This window comes from Leucoraja erinacea, chromosome 7, assembly GCF_028641065.1.
Source record: "Leucoraja erinacea ecotype New England chromosome 7, Leri_hhj_1, whole genome shotgun sequence".
Taxonomy (NCBI): Eukaryota; Metazoa; Chordata; class Chondrichthyes; order Rajiformes; family Rajidae; genus Leucoraja; species Leucoraja erinaceus.
Window position 1 is genome coordinate 22,524,502 of NC_073383.1, and position 20,170 is coordinate 22,544,671.

The window sequence follows — 20,170 nt, forward strand, 5'->3', positions numbered from 1 at the left end:
GCTCTGACAATGCCTTGTAAAGAATTTTCATTTTCCCTAAACCATGACCTCACCCATCCCTATGTCCGTAACAAAACCTCATCCTGAAAGCCCATTGAGATCTTGTACTTCTTAGCTTCTGAACTTTCACATTCCTCATCATTTGCAGTCATGCTTGCAGCTGTCTGGTCATTGGTCCTTCAGATATTCTCCCTTAATCTTTTACCTTTTTGTCAAAAATGGTCTTTCAAATCTACCTGGTCCTATAATCCATTTATTATAGTCACTGCCAAGTTCCTGACAGTCATTCTGATTCATTTACTGCAATACATTGACTACAGGTGCACAACCTTTTATCGGAAATTCCAAATAACGAAAAGCTCCGAATAGCGGACATTTTTTCGGTCCTTGAAGAAGATGTTCACCGAGGGCGGCCCGCAGAGGTGACAGCAGAACCATCCCAGAGACTCACAGCCAGCAGCAACTCTAGCCCAGCCCCGTTCCAACTCCAGAGGAACCCGGGTTGCGGATGAGGGGGCGCAGCTCGGGCTGTGGGCGAACTGCCACTTGTCGCTGTAGCGGCCCATCAGGGAGCGGGTTCCTGTTGGTCCTGACGTCTCCGGCCACCCCCTGGACAGGAGCTGAGAGACGTCAGGACCACCAAAAGCCGCTCCCCGATGGGCCGCTACGGCGACAAGTGACAGTTCGCCCACAGCCCAAGCTTCGCCCCCTCATTGGGACACCGACCCCCAGGCCCACTGCAAGCACGGAGATCCCAGATCAGCAACTCCAGCCCAGCCCCGCTCCAACTCCAGAGGAACACGCTCCCCGTAGGGGCAGAAGCTGATGGTGTGCAAGGTACGTCTTGTTCTTGGGGTGGCGCAGCTCGGGCTGTGGGCGAACTGCCACTTGTCGCCGTAGCGACCCATCGGGGAGCGGATTCCTCTAGAGTTGGAGGGACAGGGAGACACAGCGGCTTTTGAGAATGGTGGGCAATCACTTCCAAAGTTCTGCCCACACAGTCAGTACACCTTTCCTGCACTTGTCTCCCGCACTAAGATCATCTTGCAGAGAATGATCCCAGCCTAACCCTCCCTATTCTCTCCTATTCTGCAAGAAAAAACTACATTGAAGACTCAAACTCGCGATCGAGTAACTGCCGGGATCGAGGCGCGACCTTGTGGATATGAGCCGAGCACTCTACCACTGAGCCAGCCGTTAAAATCTATGCTAAAAATCTTCCATTCCGAAACCCGAAAAATTCTGAATTACAAAAAATGTCTGGTCCCAAGGCTTTCGGAGAAAAGGTTGTGCACCTGTTTATGTTAAATATGTTCTTCAATTAATCCAAAAAAATCCATCTGAGCACAAACTTATGTTTATTTTTCACCTCAAAGGTAATTATGAAAGTTCTTTACTCACAAATTAATGAAATATAGAATGAAAAATAGTCTCTCTGAAAAGATTGCACGATCTTAAGAGCAGAGGGTATTCTAGCCTACTTAAAGGACCTTTCAGCATAGAATATCCTTCTTAGTTCATGGATCATACTGTAAATCAGATATGGGCATTGTAAACAGTTACCAAACCAGGTACAGCCCTGATGTATCAAATTAATGTTCAAACCCTGATGGAGTGAACAAAAAGAGCATTGGTAAACTGAGCCATAGTTGTTGGAGATTAAAAGGGAATTTTCTACTGTCACGCACCTCCCCCACCACACCCCTTCTACCAATGAACCAACAAGAAAACCTTAATTTCCTGTCTCCAAACTCCTTCCTCTTCCTCCTGTCTAATCTCTGGTTTATGTTTCTTCTCATTCTACCTTTGCCTGATTTTTATTCTTTGTCCACCTACACACCCTTATCTAGCTCTTCTGTCTCATTCTGTACCCTCTTCCTACCACTCATTCCCTTGTGCCTTGCACCTTTTCCGACATCAAATATCAGGTATTAATGGACCTATAACACATTAAGCGTTATGTGACGAAACCTCCTGTTTTATATCAAGCTATTAATAACAGCACAGAGAGTTACTAAGATTATTAAATTTAAATCTTTCAGTAGTTATAAATATTAAGCTAATGTATTTTTGGCATTTTGGTACAGGATGTCCCATTACAACAGACAACACAAACGGTATCAACAATTCGTCCAGCATCATTGCAAGTCCCCAATGTGCTCCTTGCAAATTCAGAAACTGGTGCTATCATACAACAAGCGTTGCCCTCTCCAACTTCTACTTCTGTCATCACACAGACTCCGCCAACAAACAGAAGCATAGTGTAAGTACTGAGATTAATATTTTATTACATTGTTTGAGAGATATAATAGTTTGGTAAGACACTGGCTAATTGTGACTTCAACATCTGACTGTCCACAAATTAAAACCGTCCGAAAAAACTTCTTAATTATAGTGGAACAGTTGGATCAAATGTGGACCTCACAAATTAATTGAGATTTTTTAAATGTCACAAGTTGGAAATTTGATAGAAAATAGAAACTGGTAAGTTAAAATTAGTAAGTAGAATGTTTCTTTCTAGTTAGATAGTTTCAGATTCACTCCCCACGGCAGACATACAATGCTCTCAATAATGTTAGGGACAAAGACCCATCATTTATTTAGTTGCCTCTGTACTTCACAATTTGAGATTTGTAATAGAAAAAAATCACATGGTTAAAGTGCACATTGTCAATAGACAACAGGTGCAGGAGTAGGCCATTCGGCCCTTCGAGCCAGTGCCGCCATTCAATGTGATCATGGCTGATCATCCCCAATCAGTACCCCTTTCCTGCCTTCTCCCCATATCCCCTGACTCCGTTATCTTTAAGAGCCCTATCTAGCTCTCTCTTGAAAGTATCCAGAGAAAGGCCTCCACCGCCCTCTGGGGCAGAGAATTCCACAGACTCACAGCTCTCTGTGTGTAAAAGTGTTTCCTCATCTCCGTTCTAAATGGTTTACCACTTATTCTTAAACTGTGGCCCCTGGTTCTGAACTCCCCCAACGCCGGGAACATGTTTCCTACCTCTAGCGGGTCCAAACCCTTAATAATCTTATATGTTTCAATAAGATACCCTCTCATCCTTCTAAATTCCAGAATATACAAGCCCAGCCGCTCCAGTCCCGACAGTCCCGCCATCCCTGGAATTAACCTTGTAAACCCACTCTGCACTCCCTCAATAGCAAGAATGTCCCTCCTCAAATTAGGGGACCAAAACTGCACACAATACTCCAGGTGTGGTCTCACTAGGGCTTTGTATAACTGCAGAAGGACCTCTTTGCTCCAATACACAACTCCTCGTGTTATGAAGGCCAACATGCCATTCACTTTCTTCACTGCCTGCTGTACCTGCATGCTTACTTTCATTGATTCATGAACAAGAACCCCCCAGATCCCGTTGTACTTCCCCTTTTCCCAACTTGACACCATTTAGATAGTAATCTGCCTTCCTGTTTTTGCTACCAAAGTGGATAACCTCACATTTATCCACATTAAACTGCATCTTCCAATTTTTATACATTTTTGTTTCACCATGTAGAAATTACAGCAGTGTTTATACATAGTCTCCCCACTTCAGGCACCATAACGTTTGGGACACAGCAATGTCATGTAAATGAAAGTAGTCATGTTTAGTATTTTGTTGCATATCCTTTGCATGCAATGACTGCTTGAAGTCTGCGATTCATGGACATCACCAGTTGCTGGGTGTCTTCAATGGTGATGCTCTTCTAGGCCTGTATTGCAGCTATCTTTAGCTTGTTTTAGGGGCTAGTCCCCTTCAGTTTTCTCTCAATTGGGTTCAGATTGAGTGATTGACTTGGCCACTCAAGAATTGGCCATTTTTTAGCTTTGAAAAACTCCTCTGTGCTTTAGCAGTATGTTTGGGATCATTGTCTTGCTGTAGAATGAACCACCGGCCAATGAGTTTTGAGGCATTTGTTTGAACTTGAGCAGATAGGATGTGTCCATACATTTCAGAATTCATTATGCTACTCCCATCAGCGGTTGTATCATCAATGAATATAAGTGAGCCAGCGCCTTCATCAGCCATACATGCCCAGGCCATAACACCCCCCACCATCGTGTTTCACAGATGAGGTGGTATGCTTTTGATCTTGGGCAGTTCCTTCTCTCCTCCATACTTTGCTCTTGCCATCAGTCTGATATAAGTTAACCTTCGTCTCATCTGCCCACATGACGTTTTTCCAGAACTGTGGTTGCCCTCTTATGGACTTCTTGGCAAATTGTAACCTGACCATCCTATTTCTGCGACTAACCAGTAGTTTGCATCTTGCAGCATGGCCTCTGTATTTCAGTTCATGAAGTCTACTGCGGACAGTGGTCATTGACAAATCCACACCTGACCCCTGAAGAGTGTTTCTGATCTGTCGGACAGGTGTTTGGGGATTTGTCTTTATTATAGAGATAATTCTTCTGTCATCAGCTGTGGAGGTCTTCCTTGGCCTGCCCGTCCCTTTGCGATTAGTAAGCTCACCAGTGCTTTCTTTCTTCTTAATGATGATCCAAACAGTTGATTTTGGTAGGCCTAAGGTTTGGCTGATGTCTCTTAACAGTTTTGTTTCTCAGTCTCATAATGGCTTCTTTGACTTCCATTGGCACAACTTTGGTCCTCGTGTTAATGAACAGCAATAAAAGTTGTTAATAAATGGAAAGACTGGAGGAAAGATTAGGTACTGAGAGTTCTCATATACCTGCATTGAGGCATTTAAACACACCTGAGCAATTACAAACACCTGTGAAGCCATGTGTCCCAAACATTATGGTGTCCAGAAATGGGGGGGGGGACTATGTATAAACACAGCTGTAATTTCTACATGGTGCAACCAAAATGTATAAAAATGTCCTTCAATAAAATCTGACAATGTGTACTTTAACCACATGTGATTTTTTTTCTGTCTCAAATCTCAAATTGTGGAGTACAGAGGCAAATAAATAAATGACGGGTCTTTGTCCGAAACATTATGGAGGGCACTGTACATTTATACGAACTAGACAAAGGACAGTTCAACACAAAAACAGGCCCTTTGGCCCACCATGCCTGTGCCAAATATGATGCCAAGTCCAGCTCTTATCTGCCTGCATGTAATCCCTCCATTCCCTACATATCCATATACATATCCAAAAGTCTCTTAAATGTCACTACCTTATCTGGCTCAACCACCACACCCAGCAGTAGGTTCCAGACACTCGCCGCCCTCTGTTTTCAAAAATACTCATCTCCTTTAAACCTTGCCCCTCTCATCTTAAATTTATATCCTCTAGTATTTGATTTTTCCATCATGTGGAAAAGGATCTCACCGCCTATCCTATGTATGCTTCTCATAATTTTACTTTCTTCTATCAGGTCTCCCCGCACCTTCAGGCATTCCAGAGAAAATAATCCAAGTCCGTCCAACAGTATCTAATAACCCCTAATCCAGGCATCATTTGGTAAAATTCGTCTGCACCCTTTCCAAAACCTCTAAATCCTCCCTCTAATGGGGTGACCAAAAATGTGCAATAGTCCAAATGCAGCCAAATCAAAGTCCTATAGAGCTGGATCATAACTTCCTAGCTCTCATAGTTAATGCCCCAACCTATGAAAGCAACCATACCATGTGCCTTCTGTACCACTCTATCTACTTGTGTTGCCACTTTCTGGGAGTTATGATTCAGATTCAGATTCAGATTCAATTTTAATTGTCATTGTCAGTATACAGTACAGAGACAACGAAATGCATTTAGCATCTCCCTTGAAGAGCGACATAGCAAACGTTTTGAATAAATAATAAAAAAAAGTGTCCGGGGGGGGGGGGGGTGGTGATTGGCAGTCACCGAGGTACGTTGTTGAGTAGAGTGACAGCCGCCGGAAAGAAGCTGTTCCTCGACCTGCTGGTTCGGCAACGGAGAGACCTGTAGCGCCTCCCGGATGGTAGGAGGGTAAACAGTCCATGGTTGGGGTGAGAGCAGTCCTTGGCGATGCTGAGCGCCCTCCGCAGACAGCGCTTGCTTTGGACAGACTCAATGGAGGGGAGCGAGGAACCGGTGATGCGTTGGGCAATTTTCACCACCCTCTGCAATGCCTTCCGGTCGGAGACAGAGCAGTTGCCATACCATACTGTGATGCAGTTGGTAAGGATGCTCTCGATGGTGCAGCGGTAGAAGTTCACCAGGATCTGAGGAGACAGATGGACCTTCTTCAGTCTCCTCAGGAAGAAGAGACGCTGATGAGCCTTCTTGATCAGAGTAGAGGTATTGTGGGTCCAAGAGAGGTCATCGGAGATGTTGACTCCCAGGAACCTGAAGCTAGAAACACGTTCCACCTCCGTCCCGTTAATGTGGATGGGGGTGTGCGTGCCGCCTCTGGACTTCCTGAAGTCTACAATGAGCTCCTTGGTCTTCTTGGAGTTAAGGGCCAGGTTGTTGTCAGCGCACCATGCTGCTAAGTGCTGGACCTCCTCCCTGTAGGCCAGCTCATCGTTGTTGCTGATGAGGCCAATCACCGTTGTATCATCTGCATACTTGATGATGGTGTTAGTACCATGTACAGGTGTGCAGTCATAGGTGAAGAGGGAGTAGAGGAGGGGGCTCAGCACACAGCCCTGTGGAACGCCGGTGTTCAGGGTGAGGGTTGAAGAGGTGTGCTTGTCTAACCTCACAGACTGGGGTCTGTTGGTTAGAAAGTCCAGTATCCAGTTGCAGAGGGAGGGGTCGATGCCCAGGTTACCGAGTTTGGTGATCAGTTTTGATAGTATAATGGTGTTGAATGTTGAGCTGTAATCGATGAACAGCATTCTTACGTAAGTGTCTCTGTTGTTGAGGGGGGAGAGGGCGGAGTGAAGTGCCGTAGAGATGGCATCCTCCGTACTCCTGTTCTTGCGGTAGGCAAACTGATAGGGATCCAGTGTGGGGGGTAGGCAGCTTTTAAGGTGTGCCAGGACCAGCCTCTCGAAGCACTTGGTGATGATGGGGGTAAGTGCAACTGGGCGGAAGTCGTTGAGGCTTGCCGCAGTGGAGTGTTTTGGCACTGGCACGATGGAGGTGGTTTTAAGGCAAGTGGGGACAACTGCTTGGGCAAGTGACAGGTTGAAGATGTCAGTCCAGACGTCTGTCAGCTGCGCAGCACAGGCCCTGAGCACGCGCCCGGGGATGCCGTCAGGGCCAGCAGCTTTACGTGCTTTAGTCCTACTCAGTGCCACGTACACGTCGTAGGGGGTGAGTGTGAGGGGTTGGTGATCGGCAGGTAGCACAGCCTTGATGGCTGTCTCTAGATTGTCCTAGAGTTATAGACTTGGATCCCAAGATTCCCAAGAAAGGGGGAAACTGTTTTTCAGTCACTTCCTCGACGGAGAGGCGACTTTTTCCATGTCGCTTCCCCGCCTCCCTAACAGCTTGGATTGGAGCAACCTTTCCCGGAGTCAGGCCCAGAGCTTCAGCAGCGGGCACTTTTCCATTGCGGAGCGGGGCGAACCCTTGCCGGGGTCGCCAGAAAGGAGTGCTCCAATCGCTGGCCTGGTGACTTTGGCATCATGGGGCTGTGCTGCGGAGCTTCTAGCGTGGCATGGACTTATCATCCGGGCCTGGGATCCCTTGCCGGAGATGAGCTCCGATCGTCGGCCTGCGGCCTATAACATCCTGAAGCCGCGGTCTCCAGTAAGAAAGTGGCCGATTCGGGCACTCCAAACCGCGCGCGGAGTGTGTTTAACCATCCCGACATCGGAGTTTCGATCATCCCGACGTCGGAGTTTATATCATCCCGACGAGAGGGCCGTTACATCCGGCCATCCGTAGCGGCGACCACGGAGGGTTCATGGCCCCGACCACGGATGAACAAAGGAGGAGGACTGACTGAACTTTGTTTCCTTCCACCACAGTGAAGAATGCTGTGGTGGATGTTTATGTTAAATTCTATTGCGTCCTTTTTTCAATTGCATCGCTGCATGGCAAATTCATTTCACTGTACCTTAGTTGGTGCATGTGACGAATAAATTTGTCTAATTGTCTAACCTTTGTAGATCGATGCTGTTAAGAGTCGCAACATTAATTGTATATTTTCCTCTTGACTTCCCAAAATGTATAACCTCACACTTGCTCGGATTAAACTCTATCTGCTATTTCTCCAATCATGCTCACAGTCTGCGACCACAGCAATCTTAGTGTCATCAGCACACTTAACGAATCAACATGTCCACATTTATGTCCGTCATTTATTTTCTATATTACAAACAACAGAGGTCCAAGCACGGATCCCTGTGGAACTCCACAGGTCACAGACCTCCAGCCTGAATGTTGTCCTTCCACCACAACACTCTGTCTTTTATCAATGAGTAAATTCTGAATCCAAACGACCAAGTCACTGTTAATCCCGTGCATTTTAACCATCTGAATCATCCTGCCATGGGGAACTTTTATCAAATGCCTTACTAAAATTAATGTGGACAACATCCACTGCCCGATCCTCATCTATCACCTTCGTCACCTCCTAAAAATACTCGATCAAATTAGTAAGACAAGCCCTGCTATGTTCAAAACCATGATGACTGTCCCTAATTGCCTCATTTCTTTCATAATAGGAATAAATCCTATCCCGAAGCATCCTATCCAGTAGCTTCCCTACAACTGATGTGAGGCTCACCGGCCTGTAACTCCCTAGAATTTTTCTTCTCTTAAGTAAAGGGACAACATTAACTACTTTCCAGGCTTTTGGGACCTCGCCTGTAGCAAGAGAAGACACGAAGATCTTCATCAAGGCTCCTGCAATTTCCTCTCGTGCCTCTCTCAATAACCTGGAATAGATCCCATCAGGTCCTGGGGATTTATCCACCTTAATGCTCTTCAAGTTCCAGTATAAAATAACGCTGCATTGCCAGAGGTTTGACATTTGAGTGAAGCCTTAAAGCATTATCTTACCTACTTCTTGAAATTGATTAAAAAACACATGGCACTATTTTCTAAAGTTAGGGATTGTTTTGATGTCCACCAGCAATCATTAGACCAAAAGCTGGCATTTGACATTTGTGAGATCTTGCTGTGTTTAATTTGACAAATAGGTTTATATTGATCTAAATTCCATGATAATGAAGGTGTAAACATTTGTAATCATTACACCAGAGAAGTGACAGACACTCTAATGTTTACATTCATGCGTAGTTTACAGAAATCACAAAAGGTGGTGTCAGGAATTCAGCCCTGATGCACATACTACAGCCCATTCCAAGGTCACTCTACACCAGCCTGCAATAAAATCTTAGTCCAAACATGGATGAAAATAAAATGTTTAAAATACAGGGAGAGTGCCTGCCCTTATGATGCTCTGGGCAGTTAATGGTTTAAGCATGGCATCAAGGAGGTTTGGTAAAATTTAAGTTAGTGAAAACCAGGGCATATTGTTGAAGGTCAACCAGTCTTCAGATGCTTCATCAAGTACCTTGCCTTCAACATATGCAGATGTTTGCTGATTGTTCTAGTATTAAATTATTTCCCAAATCTGTAGGTAATGAAATAGTTCTTACCTAGATCCAGCAAAGCCTGAAAAACATTTAATCTTGGGCTGAAAAGTGGCAATAAACACCTATGTCATGCAAATGCCAGACAATATCCTTTTCCAACAAGAAGGAGTTTTCACGCTCCATGATCAAATCTCTCTCCACCAAACCCTGCTGGCCATCTTAGACCAAATCCTAAACTGGACTAGCTGCATAATGCTGTGAAAACAAGAACAGGAGACTGGATCCTCCGTAGTGACTAATTCACTTCCTAATATCCTAAACCTTTCCATCGTTCTCAAGGGTAGCACGATGGAATCCTGTTTGTCGTGTGAATTAATGCAACTGTGACAATGTTCAAGAAGCTTAGTGTTATCCAGGAAAAGCAATTTGCTTTATTGACAGCCTGTATACCAACCGATCAACGTAAACATTTAGTCCTTTCCAATAATACAGAGCGATCACATTGGGTATTGCAGCATGCTTCAAGAACACCGCCAAAATATGCCAACATTGACAATTCCCCCAGGAGTGCAATCTACTGAAGCAAGAAAACTCCACCACCAAAGACCCGGGTTCGATCCTGACTATGGATGCTGTCTATTCTTGTACATTCTCCCTGTGACTGCGTGGGTTTTCTCCGATGGCTCCAGTTTCCTCCCACATTCCAAAGACGTCTATGTTTGTAGATTAGTTGGCTTCTCTAAATTGTCCCTAGTGTGTAGGATAGAACTAGTGTACGGGTGTTTGTTGGTCGGCGCGGACTCAGTGGGCCGAAGGGCCTGTTTTCATGCTGTATCTCTAAACTAAACTAAACTCACCCCAGCATTACCTTCAACAGGCACAATGCTGTGGTTTAATAACATGGTTATCTTTTAGTAAGTTTTTAATTATTTTTTGGTTATAATACAAGCTAAAGATGAAAAGAAAAAGGATGGTTCTAAATATCTATTTATTCAGATACTAATTCTGGACCATGTGAGTAAGTCCATGGAACATGTGCTTCCACTTTCAAATGCAGTCAGTATTGAAATGCTTTATCTGCAGAGTTTTATTTATTTAAATGCATGCTTTTAACATTTGTTGCATTGTTTATTAGAACTGTAGTTACAGTAATTCTATTTTTTTTATTTTTAGACCAGTATCTGGTTCAGTTCCTCTCTTATTACAGCTGCCTAATGGACAGACGATGCCCGTCACCATTCCTGCATCAATCACAAACCCTGTCCGCATTCATACAACTGTTCCCGTAAGTGGACAATAATCAATTAGAAGCCTTGTTTTGATCTAAATCTCTGCTATTTTATCACATTTGTTAACCTCGTTGTGGCAACCAAGAGATGTTTTCCTGCATGATCAGAAATTCACTTTAGTAGTATGTCAGCAAAAGCTATTCCGTGTATGTGTATATTGTCATAGATTAGCAACAACTTTCACATACAAAGTGACTCACGGTATTGAAAAACATTTGAAGTGGAAATAATGCGGGGAAGGGAGAAGTTAGAATAAACCTCATAAGATTTGTGTGGATATCAGTTGGAGGGGGGAGAGATATCCAAGGAAAGTTTGAGAATATTACACGATTAGATTAACTGCCCATTGATGGTAATGTAAAGGCAAGAGGAAAGATTTAGGATCAGTATTGGGATTCTGGCTAAACAGAGCAATTGTTATTTTCAGGTTTCCTGTGCACATTTACATCACATTTAAAATTCACATTTTGTATTTGATCCCCACATGGCCTCACTACGTAAGCAAATATAACTTTTACACGGCTTCCTTCCGGTGATTGTGGCTTCCCGTCTATCCTATCCCACTCTTTTATTCCACTACCAATAACCATTGGTCTCTATTCTGGTCAAGATCTTTTTAAGGTTTTCCCCAAATTTCTATGCCTCTCCATTTCCCTCTCTTCAACATGGATCACCAAAAGACCCTTCTCAATCACCCCATCACTGTACTTGCAACTGAAATCTGTCCTTTTGATATGATGGCATATATTTTCTGAAGGCAAAGTATCTTGGAATGTTTTGATACAATAAATCAATATATAAATGCAAGTATTTGTTAAAGTTTTTTTGAATCTTGTGTGCTTAATGCTTCATCTAATTTGTATTAGATTATCAGGCCTGTCACCATGGTGCCTAATATTCCTGGAATTCCAGGTCCTCCCATCAACAACTTTGAACCTCCTTCACCACAACCTCTACAGTCAGAAGCCAAACTGGTAAAAACAAAACAAAAATCTACTATTGATTCTGTAGATCTGTATACTATCTGTATTAGCGTAAAATATTTTTTATCTATATTTTGAGTATAAAATCGATAGTGCATTAAAAAAGATAGAAATCCAGAAAGAGTGTGATTATTAATCAGCAACTTTTCTCAGTCCTCTGTGTGATCAAATCTCAGCACAAATTGACACAAACTTCTTGTTTGTGAAATTTCTATTGTTCACTTTTAATTATTTGCTAGTCCATATTCTTTATTTTACCATATTTTCTCCCCATTAATTTTCAGGTTGCTAGTGTAAGGATCTGGTGGGAAATTGGTCCTAAACTTGTAAAGTGTTCTACTTATTGTATGCTAGAATTCCAGTTACCAAAAGCATCTCAGTTAATATTGTATTATAATAAATCACTTTTTTTAGATCTAGACTAAAGAAGGTTCTGTGATTAACTACCAAACTATCAACATCCAAATACTACAGATAAGCCAAAAGGGCTGAGAAAGGATTGCTAATCAGAATTACACCCTTATGGAATATAATTTGAGACTTTGATAAGGGTTGCTTCACTGTCATGGGAATGCAGAACCTGACATGGTGCATTTAGAGTCGGAATGGTTGGATACTTGCAATGGATTTACAGGTTGAACCAATAATGTGATACAAACTGAGTATGGGGATGTTGGACCTAAAATGAGGGATCCTGTCTGGGTTTTTGAGGGAGATATTGACGATTGAAGGGGATAGAGACTATCTGAGCAGAACCAAACATTGATAATATGAGATAATTTGAGCTTGGGACAAGAAGTTGTAGGATCAGCATTTTAATTGGAATTGGGTTGAGGGTGCAGAAGTGAATCTCTTAACTTTCACTGAGCCTCACTCACCTTTATTGCTCGCTGACCGATACTGGCTTGTGTTTTAATTATAAGTTCCCATCTTTATTCCTACTCCAACTCCAGTGCATAGAATTCCATTTGCCGCCAATGACTGGATAGGTTAGTTGGGATTTGACTGACTAGAGACACCAGGGGAAAGAGTCTCGATACGTTAAGAGAAGAAAACCTAGATGCAGCAGGATTGTGAGGGAGGCCTGAGACATCAGGCAGGGAGGTGATCATTCCAAGTAAAGTGGGGGCGATGTTAAATGGGAACATCAGCATCAGGAAGTAGCACCAAAGCACAAAGGGGGAAGATTCAGGGAGGGGGTGAAAGATCAGTGTCGCTAAGGTGCAGGTGGAGGTGTTTTCGGCACATTTCTCATCTAACCTCTGATCTCCCAAATAAATGCTGTAGAACTGCCAATATTTTTTTTTTCCCCAGGGAGTGGCCTATGTATGGCAGGTGCCCACAGATGCAAGGTAGTACCAATTTCCTTGCACAGCTCCTAAAGAGGAATTATATCAGCCCTGACACAGAAATAAAACAGGAGTTCCAGGGGTGACTCATGCAGGAACAACTCTTGTCAAATTTCTCAGTTAGTGTGATTTGTCTCAGAAACGATGAGAAGACAATCACTTTTCAATCGTAGCACTGAAAATAAGAGCAGGATGAGCTCAAAATTTGCGGTAAATATTTCTGTTCTCATTATTTTTCTCCAATGACAGTTACAGCTATTTGGTGAGTCCAAAGTAGATAACCTAGCACTTGTCCACATTGAACTCTACTTACTGATTTTGTTTCTCTGTGTCCTTTTTGTAACTTAATGCTTCCACTTGAACAAGTTACCATCCCTCCTAACCTGGTGACAGTCTTCCCTTTCTAAATCATTAATACATTTGTAAATTCTAGAAGGCCTAAAACAAATCACTCAGGAACCCCACATATCATATCCCATGGTAGACAAAAGTGCTGGAGAAACTCAGCGGGTGCGGCAGCATCTATGGAGCAAAGGAAATAGGCAACGTTTCGGGCCAAAACCCTTCTTCTGAGTATATTTATTTTCTCTCCAGCCTCTCTCTTCTCATCAATTTATAACCATAAAATGGATTTAATGTGATTGAAGGGACTTTGGCAGCAAGGAAAGTAAAATTGGCCAAGGAAGAGAAAGCAAGACATGTGGAAGCAGTTGTTTCTTATAGATTATAAGATTATGTTGTTATTCTCTGCAGGGATCTTTATTAGACCCACTTTTCCTTTTGGTTTATATTACTGCTCCAGTCTTGGGTATGCACATCATCATTTGAAAGTTTTGAGAATGAATTTAAATTCTGGATACCAAGCAAACGTTAAATAGAATGTTAAGGACTGGAAGATGTAAAAATAATTGTTAAAATACTATCGAAGATGAAGGACTTAACTTTCATCGAGAGACTAAAGTAACTGGATTACCCTTTGTACAAATGAAAAGGGTAAGATTTTTAAAAATAGGTTCAGCATCAGGAATGGTTTGGATACAATAAATAATAAGATACTTTTTTAGGGACAGAAAGATCAGTACACACGGAGCTACGGTGATTGACAAATTGACTTAAGGAAACATATTTTTCTCGTAGTTATCTGTTGTGATCTTGAATGCACGGCATACAACAGAAATAAAGTCATCAGTAAGTGGATGAATACTTAATAGAAAATAATAAAGGGCCATTAGGATAAAAACATTTTTTAGTTTTATCGAAGACCTGACCTCAATGGGGTAAATGGCCTTGTTTTGTCCTGTACATCATTGTGTTTCTACGAGTTGTACTTTAAAGCCAAATTGCTTCTCTTTGTTCAGTAAATTCCTGTTCTAGTCTTTTTCCCCAAATTCGTACAAAACACATCAGCCATGAGTAAAGCTACTTTTTTTCTATTCCACCCTACTTAAAAAATAAAACGCTAATGGAATTTCTGCACAATTCCTGAATCAAGAGCTTTGAAAGATTATGACTAATTCATCTGCAGTTCCTTCATCTACTTTTGATACCCTGAGATTTATCTATTTTGAATTCCATTAGTTTCTCCATTATCCTTTTATTGCTTATATTGAATCCAGTAAGTTCCTTCACTTGATTTATTTTTAATTTTCTTTCTAAGTCTACTATTTTTTCCTTTTGTGTACTGTGAAAATGGATACAAAATATTCATTTAAAATTCTGCCATCATCTTGTTATCTATTAGAATGTCACCTGTCTGCCTTTAACCACTCTATTCCTCTCACAATATGTTAACAAATCTGTTTTATTAGCCTTGATGCTACTCGATTTTTCTTTTCCTTTTTGAAATTGTTTCTTTTCTGTCTTACCTTGTTGTTTTCTACATTTCCATTTTTCTCTCTGACCATTGTATTACAATGTTTCTGGCATCTCTAAACTATTTACATTGGTTTTACACAGTGACTAATTCCCACGTTGAACAAGCTGCTTATAGAAATTTGAATTTTTCGAACATTTTGAATTTTATATCGCAGTCAAGCAAGATGATGAAATTGTTCTTTGGTGATAACTGCACCTCAGAGATGTAGTTGATTGTGAAGTATTCCCATTCTTAGCTTGTGCTTCGCAGCTCACCTCCACCTCACTGCCTCATACTGCTGTTGCTTGTGAGTGCACAGAAGTTATTGGCCCTTCTCTATATGGTGATTTAAAGGTTTGGTGATTACTCTTCCCCTGGTTATTCTCCAGTGATGACTGCTGATTAGTTTATCATTAGAAAAAATAATTTAACACAATGACGACAGGTATTTCTCCACTCACAAACATTAACCCGGGTGTCACAGGTATCTACTGCTAACGTTTTTTTCAGTTTCAACAAGTAGTATTCACCTATTGTGAGCACCTTGTTACTTGGCATGTCAACCACTGGGAGAAGGCAAAGTGATGAGATAGTAAAGGAAATTTGTGGGTCATTCAGTATCTTATGGGGTTACTCAATGGGACTGGTTTCTTGAGATTTCGCTGATGATATGATGCGCGTGGATACAGTGTTTGTCTTTAAAACATTTCAACCAAGAGAACCACCACCATGGAGAAATATATATATTTTTAGGAGATAATATAAGTTAGGTAGCAAGGCTGAGAGAACATAGGATGTAGGAATCCTACACCATAGGTTGCAGGAATCTCAGGGTGATTTTGCACAAGGAAAATCAGTGAATGGGCAGGAAAATAGTCCAGAGATAGTAAAGGCATGAATGATCATCCCAGTAAAGAAGGTCTGAACTCGGGTTGAAAATGCACTTTGTTGCCCCAGAAATGTAATTAGTTGTGAGGCAGGGGCATGAATGAGACTGGCATCAAAGTACAGGATTGAATGGGTATGCAAATACTATGGCCCATTTAATCACAGTAACCATAGAAAGTAATTGAACTGCCGGCAAAGGAATGGGATTTTTGTGTGGCCTAAAATGATGATTCATCCTAAGTTGGCAATAGAACAACCAATATGATAGAGCTGATGGGAAAAGTCAAGGTAAATTTTGAGCAGTTATGAAGAAACTAAGTGGCAGTGATTATCTGGCAACAGTCCTTTGAGTAAACAAGCAGCTGTTGCTTGTTCACCAGCTCGGGAATAAAGAAATGTATACATCCATTTTGACTTGAGTTTGGGTGGACCATTGGGAAGGAAGAATTACTCATTTTCTTAGATGTAGAACCCAATATGATATTGATAATCGCATTTGAAATCTATCTGTTTGCCAAACAGAACAAAAACCTGATAAGAGGTTTAAATGAGGGTGCAGTTCAACAGAGTTGAGATTGTCTGGAGAGAAGATTCATCTGAGGCAATTTTCCAAATGTCAAAATCTCAATGTAGAGCTGGCTTTGTGACTGTCGATCACAGTATTGGATTAAATACTGTTTTACTTTGAAAGCAAACAAGATAGTATTAATGTCTAAGATTCCTTTACAGGGAATAATCTTGTTTTATTAATTTATACAATGTATCTTAAGGTACATACATTTAACATTGCATAAATACATAATAACAACTGTAGATTTTTGATTCTCCTTATTGGACAACTTAGCATTAGCAGATGTGACTGTTAAGCTGCCTTAAGGGAAAAGTTTTGTTATTGTCTCAGCTACAACCAGCTATTGCTTCCCTAGAAGGCTCTGTTTTGCACACAGTGGGCAGCCAACAGTGTTTGCTGTAGGGTACATTCTAGTGAGAGCTGACGGAGGGCAGCTTGGCAAAGGTTCAAAAACATACATTAAGCAGACTGAGCCCAGTATGGAACCTCATGTTCAGCAGAATTCTTGTGACCTGCTTCCCTGCATGCCGAGCTCATCAGCAAACACCTAATGAGCCTGCTCAAAGGAAACAGACCCTCTCCCAACCTGCTTCATTTACACACATTCTCTGGGGGTGGAGAGCGACTGCTTCAGAAGGACTGATGATGCTGCAAAGACCACAATAATGATAATTAACTTGCTGAATTTAGAAGATTATGCTGTTAATTAGTTGCAAAATAAAGATAAGTAATATAGCAGCAGATGGTAGGATAAAACCCAAGAGAAGGGGGGTTTATTACACTGATGAGTTTTTATGGCAGATATGAAATATGAATTTGACTTTTCATGAATTGTTTCTGAAGCTTAATATCTTTTTCTGTAAGCTGTCTGCTTAGAGAAGAACTATATACTGAGCAAATTCTATTGACATAGGTTTGTATCATCAGAAAGGCTATTGTTCACAAGAAATTGTGGCATATTCATTTGCAAAGCTTTTTAAGGTAAATTAAAGCAAGAACTATTTTCTTGCCCTGCTTTATCATTAGTTATATGTTTTAACAAACAGATATATGCTATGTGTTTCACTTCCTAGTAATTTAGTGACTACTATTCCTTTTAATTAGTAGATTATTAATGAAAGATAGATATAAATAAAGCAGGATAGTGTGATTATGTTCATCAAAAAATTATATTTTCTTATGTTATTTTTTGGCTACAAAATGCATAACATCAGTGACTGCACAACAGTGATTAAACTATTTTTCTCATACATTTTCTAGACTTGAGCCAAATATAATTTGAAATAATATTTATACAATTGCAAAATAATTTAAATATTCTGTAGTCCATTTTTGTGTTTAAATAGTATTAACAAAGCATTACTGCAATTTTACATTTTGGTTTGTCAATGATTATTAATAACCATGCCAAACATTAATGGAGTTTAATTTTAATTATTTAAATTATTAATTAATAACAAATTTAAAGCTGTTTCCACGCTGACTTCTACTTGTCTTGGATTAATTTTTACAAAATATTGCAGGTGAACAATTTTGTCCCCCAAAGGATTCGTGTTTTGCTTTCTAATCTACCTTGGTGAATATTTCAAGTTCAATATTAAATACTAATGGCAACAAATCAACCTTTTTTATTTATAGGTGTATTATAGTCATATATGCTCCTTATTAATATTTTAGCAATGTATGAAATTTTATTTTTTAAGCATTTTATTTGGTTGAGCCAGTAAAATACTAACATCAAAGTAACCAATATTTTACCTGTACGATACATGGAAATTGTATTGAAGCATAATTAATTTGACTGGGAAATAAACATTTGAATAAGTCATGGTATTTTTATAAATTTTGTTTTCCATTATTCAAATCTGTAATTGTAGAATGATTTTTTTATACACCATAGGGAGAGGGCACATGATATTGCTGCTGTCAAAAATGTACAATGGTATGACAGGAATGTATCAGTGAGAGTTAGCAGGTGTTCACAGAGATATCCGTGCATTCCTTTTACAGCTTTCAGTTCCTCTAGGAATTGTGCTTCACAAATGAACAAATATGAATAGGTTAGCCAATGAGGGTGGCAGAGGATGGTAAGAAGATTACAAATCTGACCATCAAACAGTATCGACGACAGTTTACATGAATGAGAATTTAAACAAAATTATTTAGATTTTTGCATTTGGAAATCGAAAGTTAATTGAGTAATTATATTTACCCTGCAATATAACAAAGCTACTGTAAAATGATTCACCACCAGTAGTGCAAAACGGGCTCTTTCATGAATCAACTGCTCGTTGCATACTGCTCCTGCTATTTTCTATGAAATCAACAGAAGAAAATCCGGACAGTCAAATGTGTACAATAATCACTGTTGCCATTCTTTACGCCATTGCTATTGATCAGTTTTTGTCAATGTTGTTACTGCAGAGAAACTATTAATTGCTGAAAGCATTGAAATATTAATTCATTAGCAATATTATTTTCTGGCCACATAGTCTCTTCCATTGCTAAGAAAAGTTGTTGCAGCTTTACTTAAGCTTACTTATACTGAAATTCTACACATAGCACAATATGGGGACTAAATATGTAGTGACATAAAGAAGAGAAATAATTCTTGTTTAATGATTTTTTTTCATAAATTGGCTAGAATTATAGATTAATGAAATGAACAACCCAGAATCATTTTTATTTTTAATTTCAATTTGTGATGCATGTCAGGGTAAATTTCACATAAGGAGAAATTCTTTCCAATTATATATTATACCCGATGTTAAATGAAAAACTATATGCTGATTCAGTTTTGATTCCCTTTTATTCTAGTGAAAAAATTCTTGATTAGCTGTTCATATTATCAGAGTGGAGAAATCCTGTGTTGCATATAAATCTGTTTTGATCCATGAAATTAAAGAATACTGTGAAATTGGCAAAATCTATTCACATGAACAGTTGACAGCTAATACAGCTATAGTGCAGCGAAGCTTACCGAACACTGTCATCAGATGTAATGATTGCTGCTTCAGCTGGAGTGGATGTTGGATTTCAGTGTGGGGGAAACAAAACCATATTGTATATATGAAAATAAGTCATTGACTGTTCAGTCAGGTTAAAGCATGAAGTGACTGCTTTGATAGCTGCTTGATATTTTGCACAACAATCTGCTGATGAAACTTATATTTTAAAATTTAACTAGTGGCTTTCTCTGCAGTAAAGTCAAAGACTTTACAAATTATTGTGTTGCGGTAGAAAGAACAATCTAAATTGGCACAGTTCCATTCGGAATCTGATAAAACATTTTCATCTGCATGATAGCTGTATTACCTGTCAACAATTCATCTGAATAGATCTTTACCAATTTCATTGTTCAAATCAGTTTTATGTGTTGTGCAGAATTTTACCAATAAATTCAAACATGTACATGACCTCATTCATGAAACTAAAAGAGGTGCTATGAAGATGGACATTACATAATATTACAGATTATGATTGTTCTTGACTGCCGGTTTTGATAGTTGATAGAAAGACCAAGTTGTTGGTGATGTCTTTGCTCATATTGTAGCGTTAGCAGTGAATGTTTTAATTCTCAATTTTATCAGGCAATTAAAATATTATGCACATTTCTTTTTAACACCAAAGAGGCCATTTTATGCTTTCACTTGAAACAATAATTTTCTTTCTCTATCCATAGATGCAGCTTGAATTGCTCAATATTTCCAGTGTTGTTTTTAATTTCAGATTTCCAGCAATTGGAGATTTTTACTTTTCAATTATAGATTTCTTCTTTTCTAATAATATGAATAGATAATAAATAA

At 40.2% G+C, this 20,170-nt stretch overlaps 1 protein-coding gene across 4 annotated transcripts in view; it reads left to right on the plus strand.

Annotated features, from left to right (window-relative positions):
* Positions 1 to 20,170, plus strand: part of atf2 (activating transcription factor 2) — a 129,392-nt gene that overhangs the window by 82,968 nt on the left and 26,254 nt on the right. For all 4 annotated transcript variants that reach the window (XM_055637930.1, XM_055637933.1, XM_055637931.1 and 1 more), the window contains exons 8-10: positions 2,088 to 2,263; positions 10,603 to 10,714; positions 11,585 to 11,692. In XM_055637930.1, coding sequence (XP_055493905.1) covers positions 2,088 to 2,263; positions 10,603 to 10,714; positions 11,585 to 11,692 — 396 coding nt within the window. The remainder of the gene's footprint in view (positions 1 to 2,087; positions 2,264 to 10,602; positions 10,715 to 11,584; positions 11,693 to 20,170) is intronic.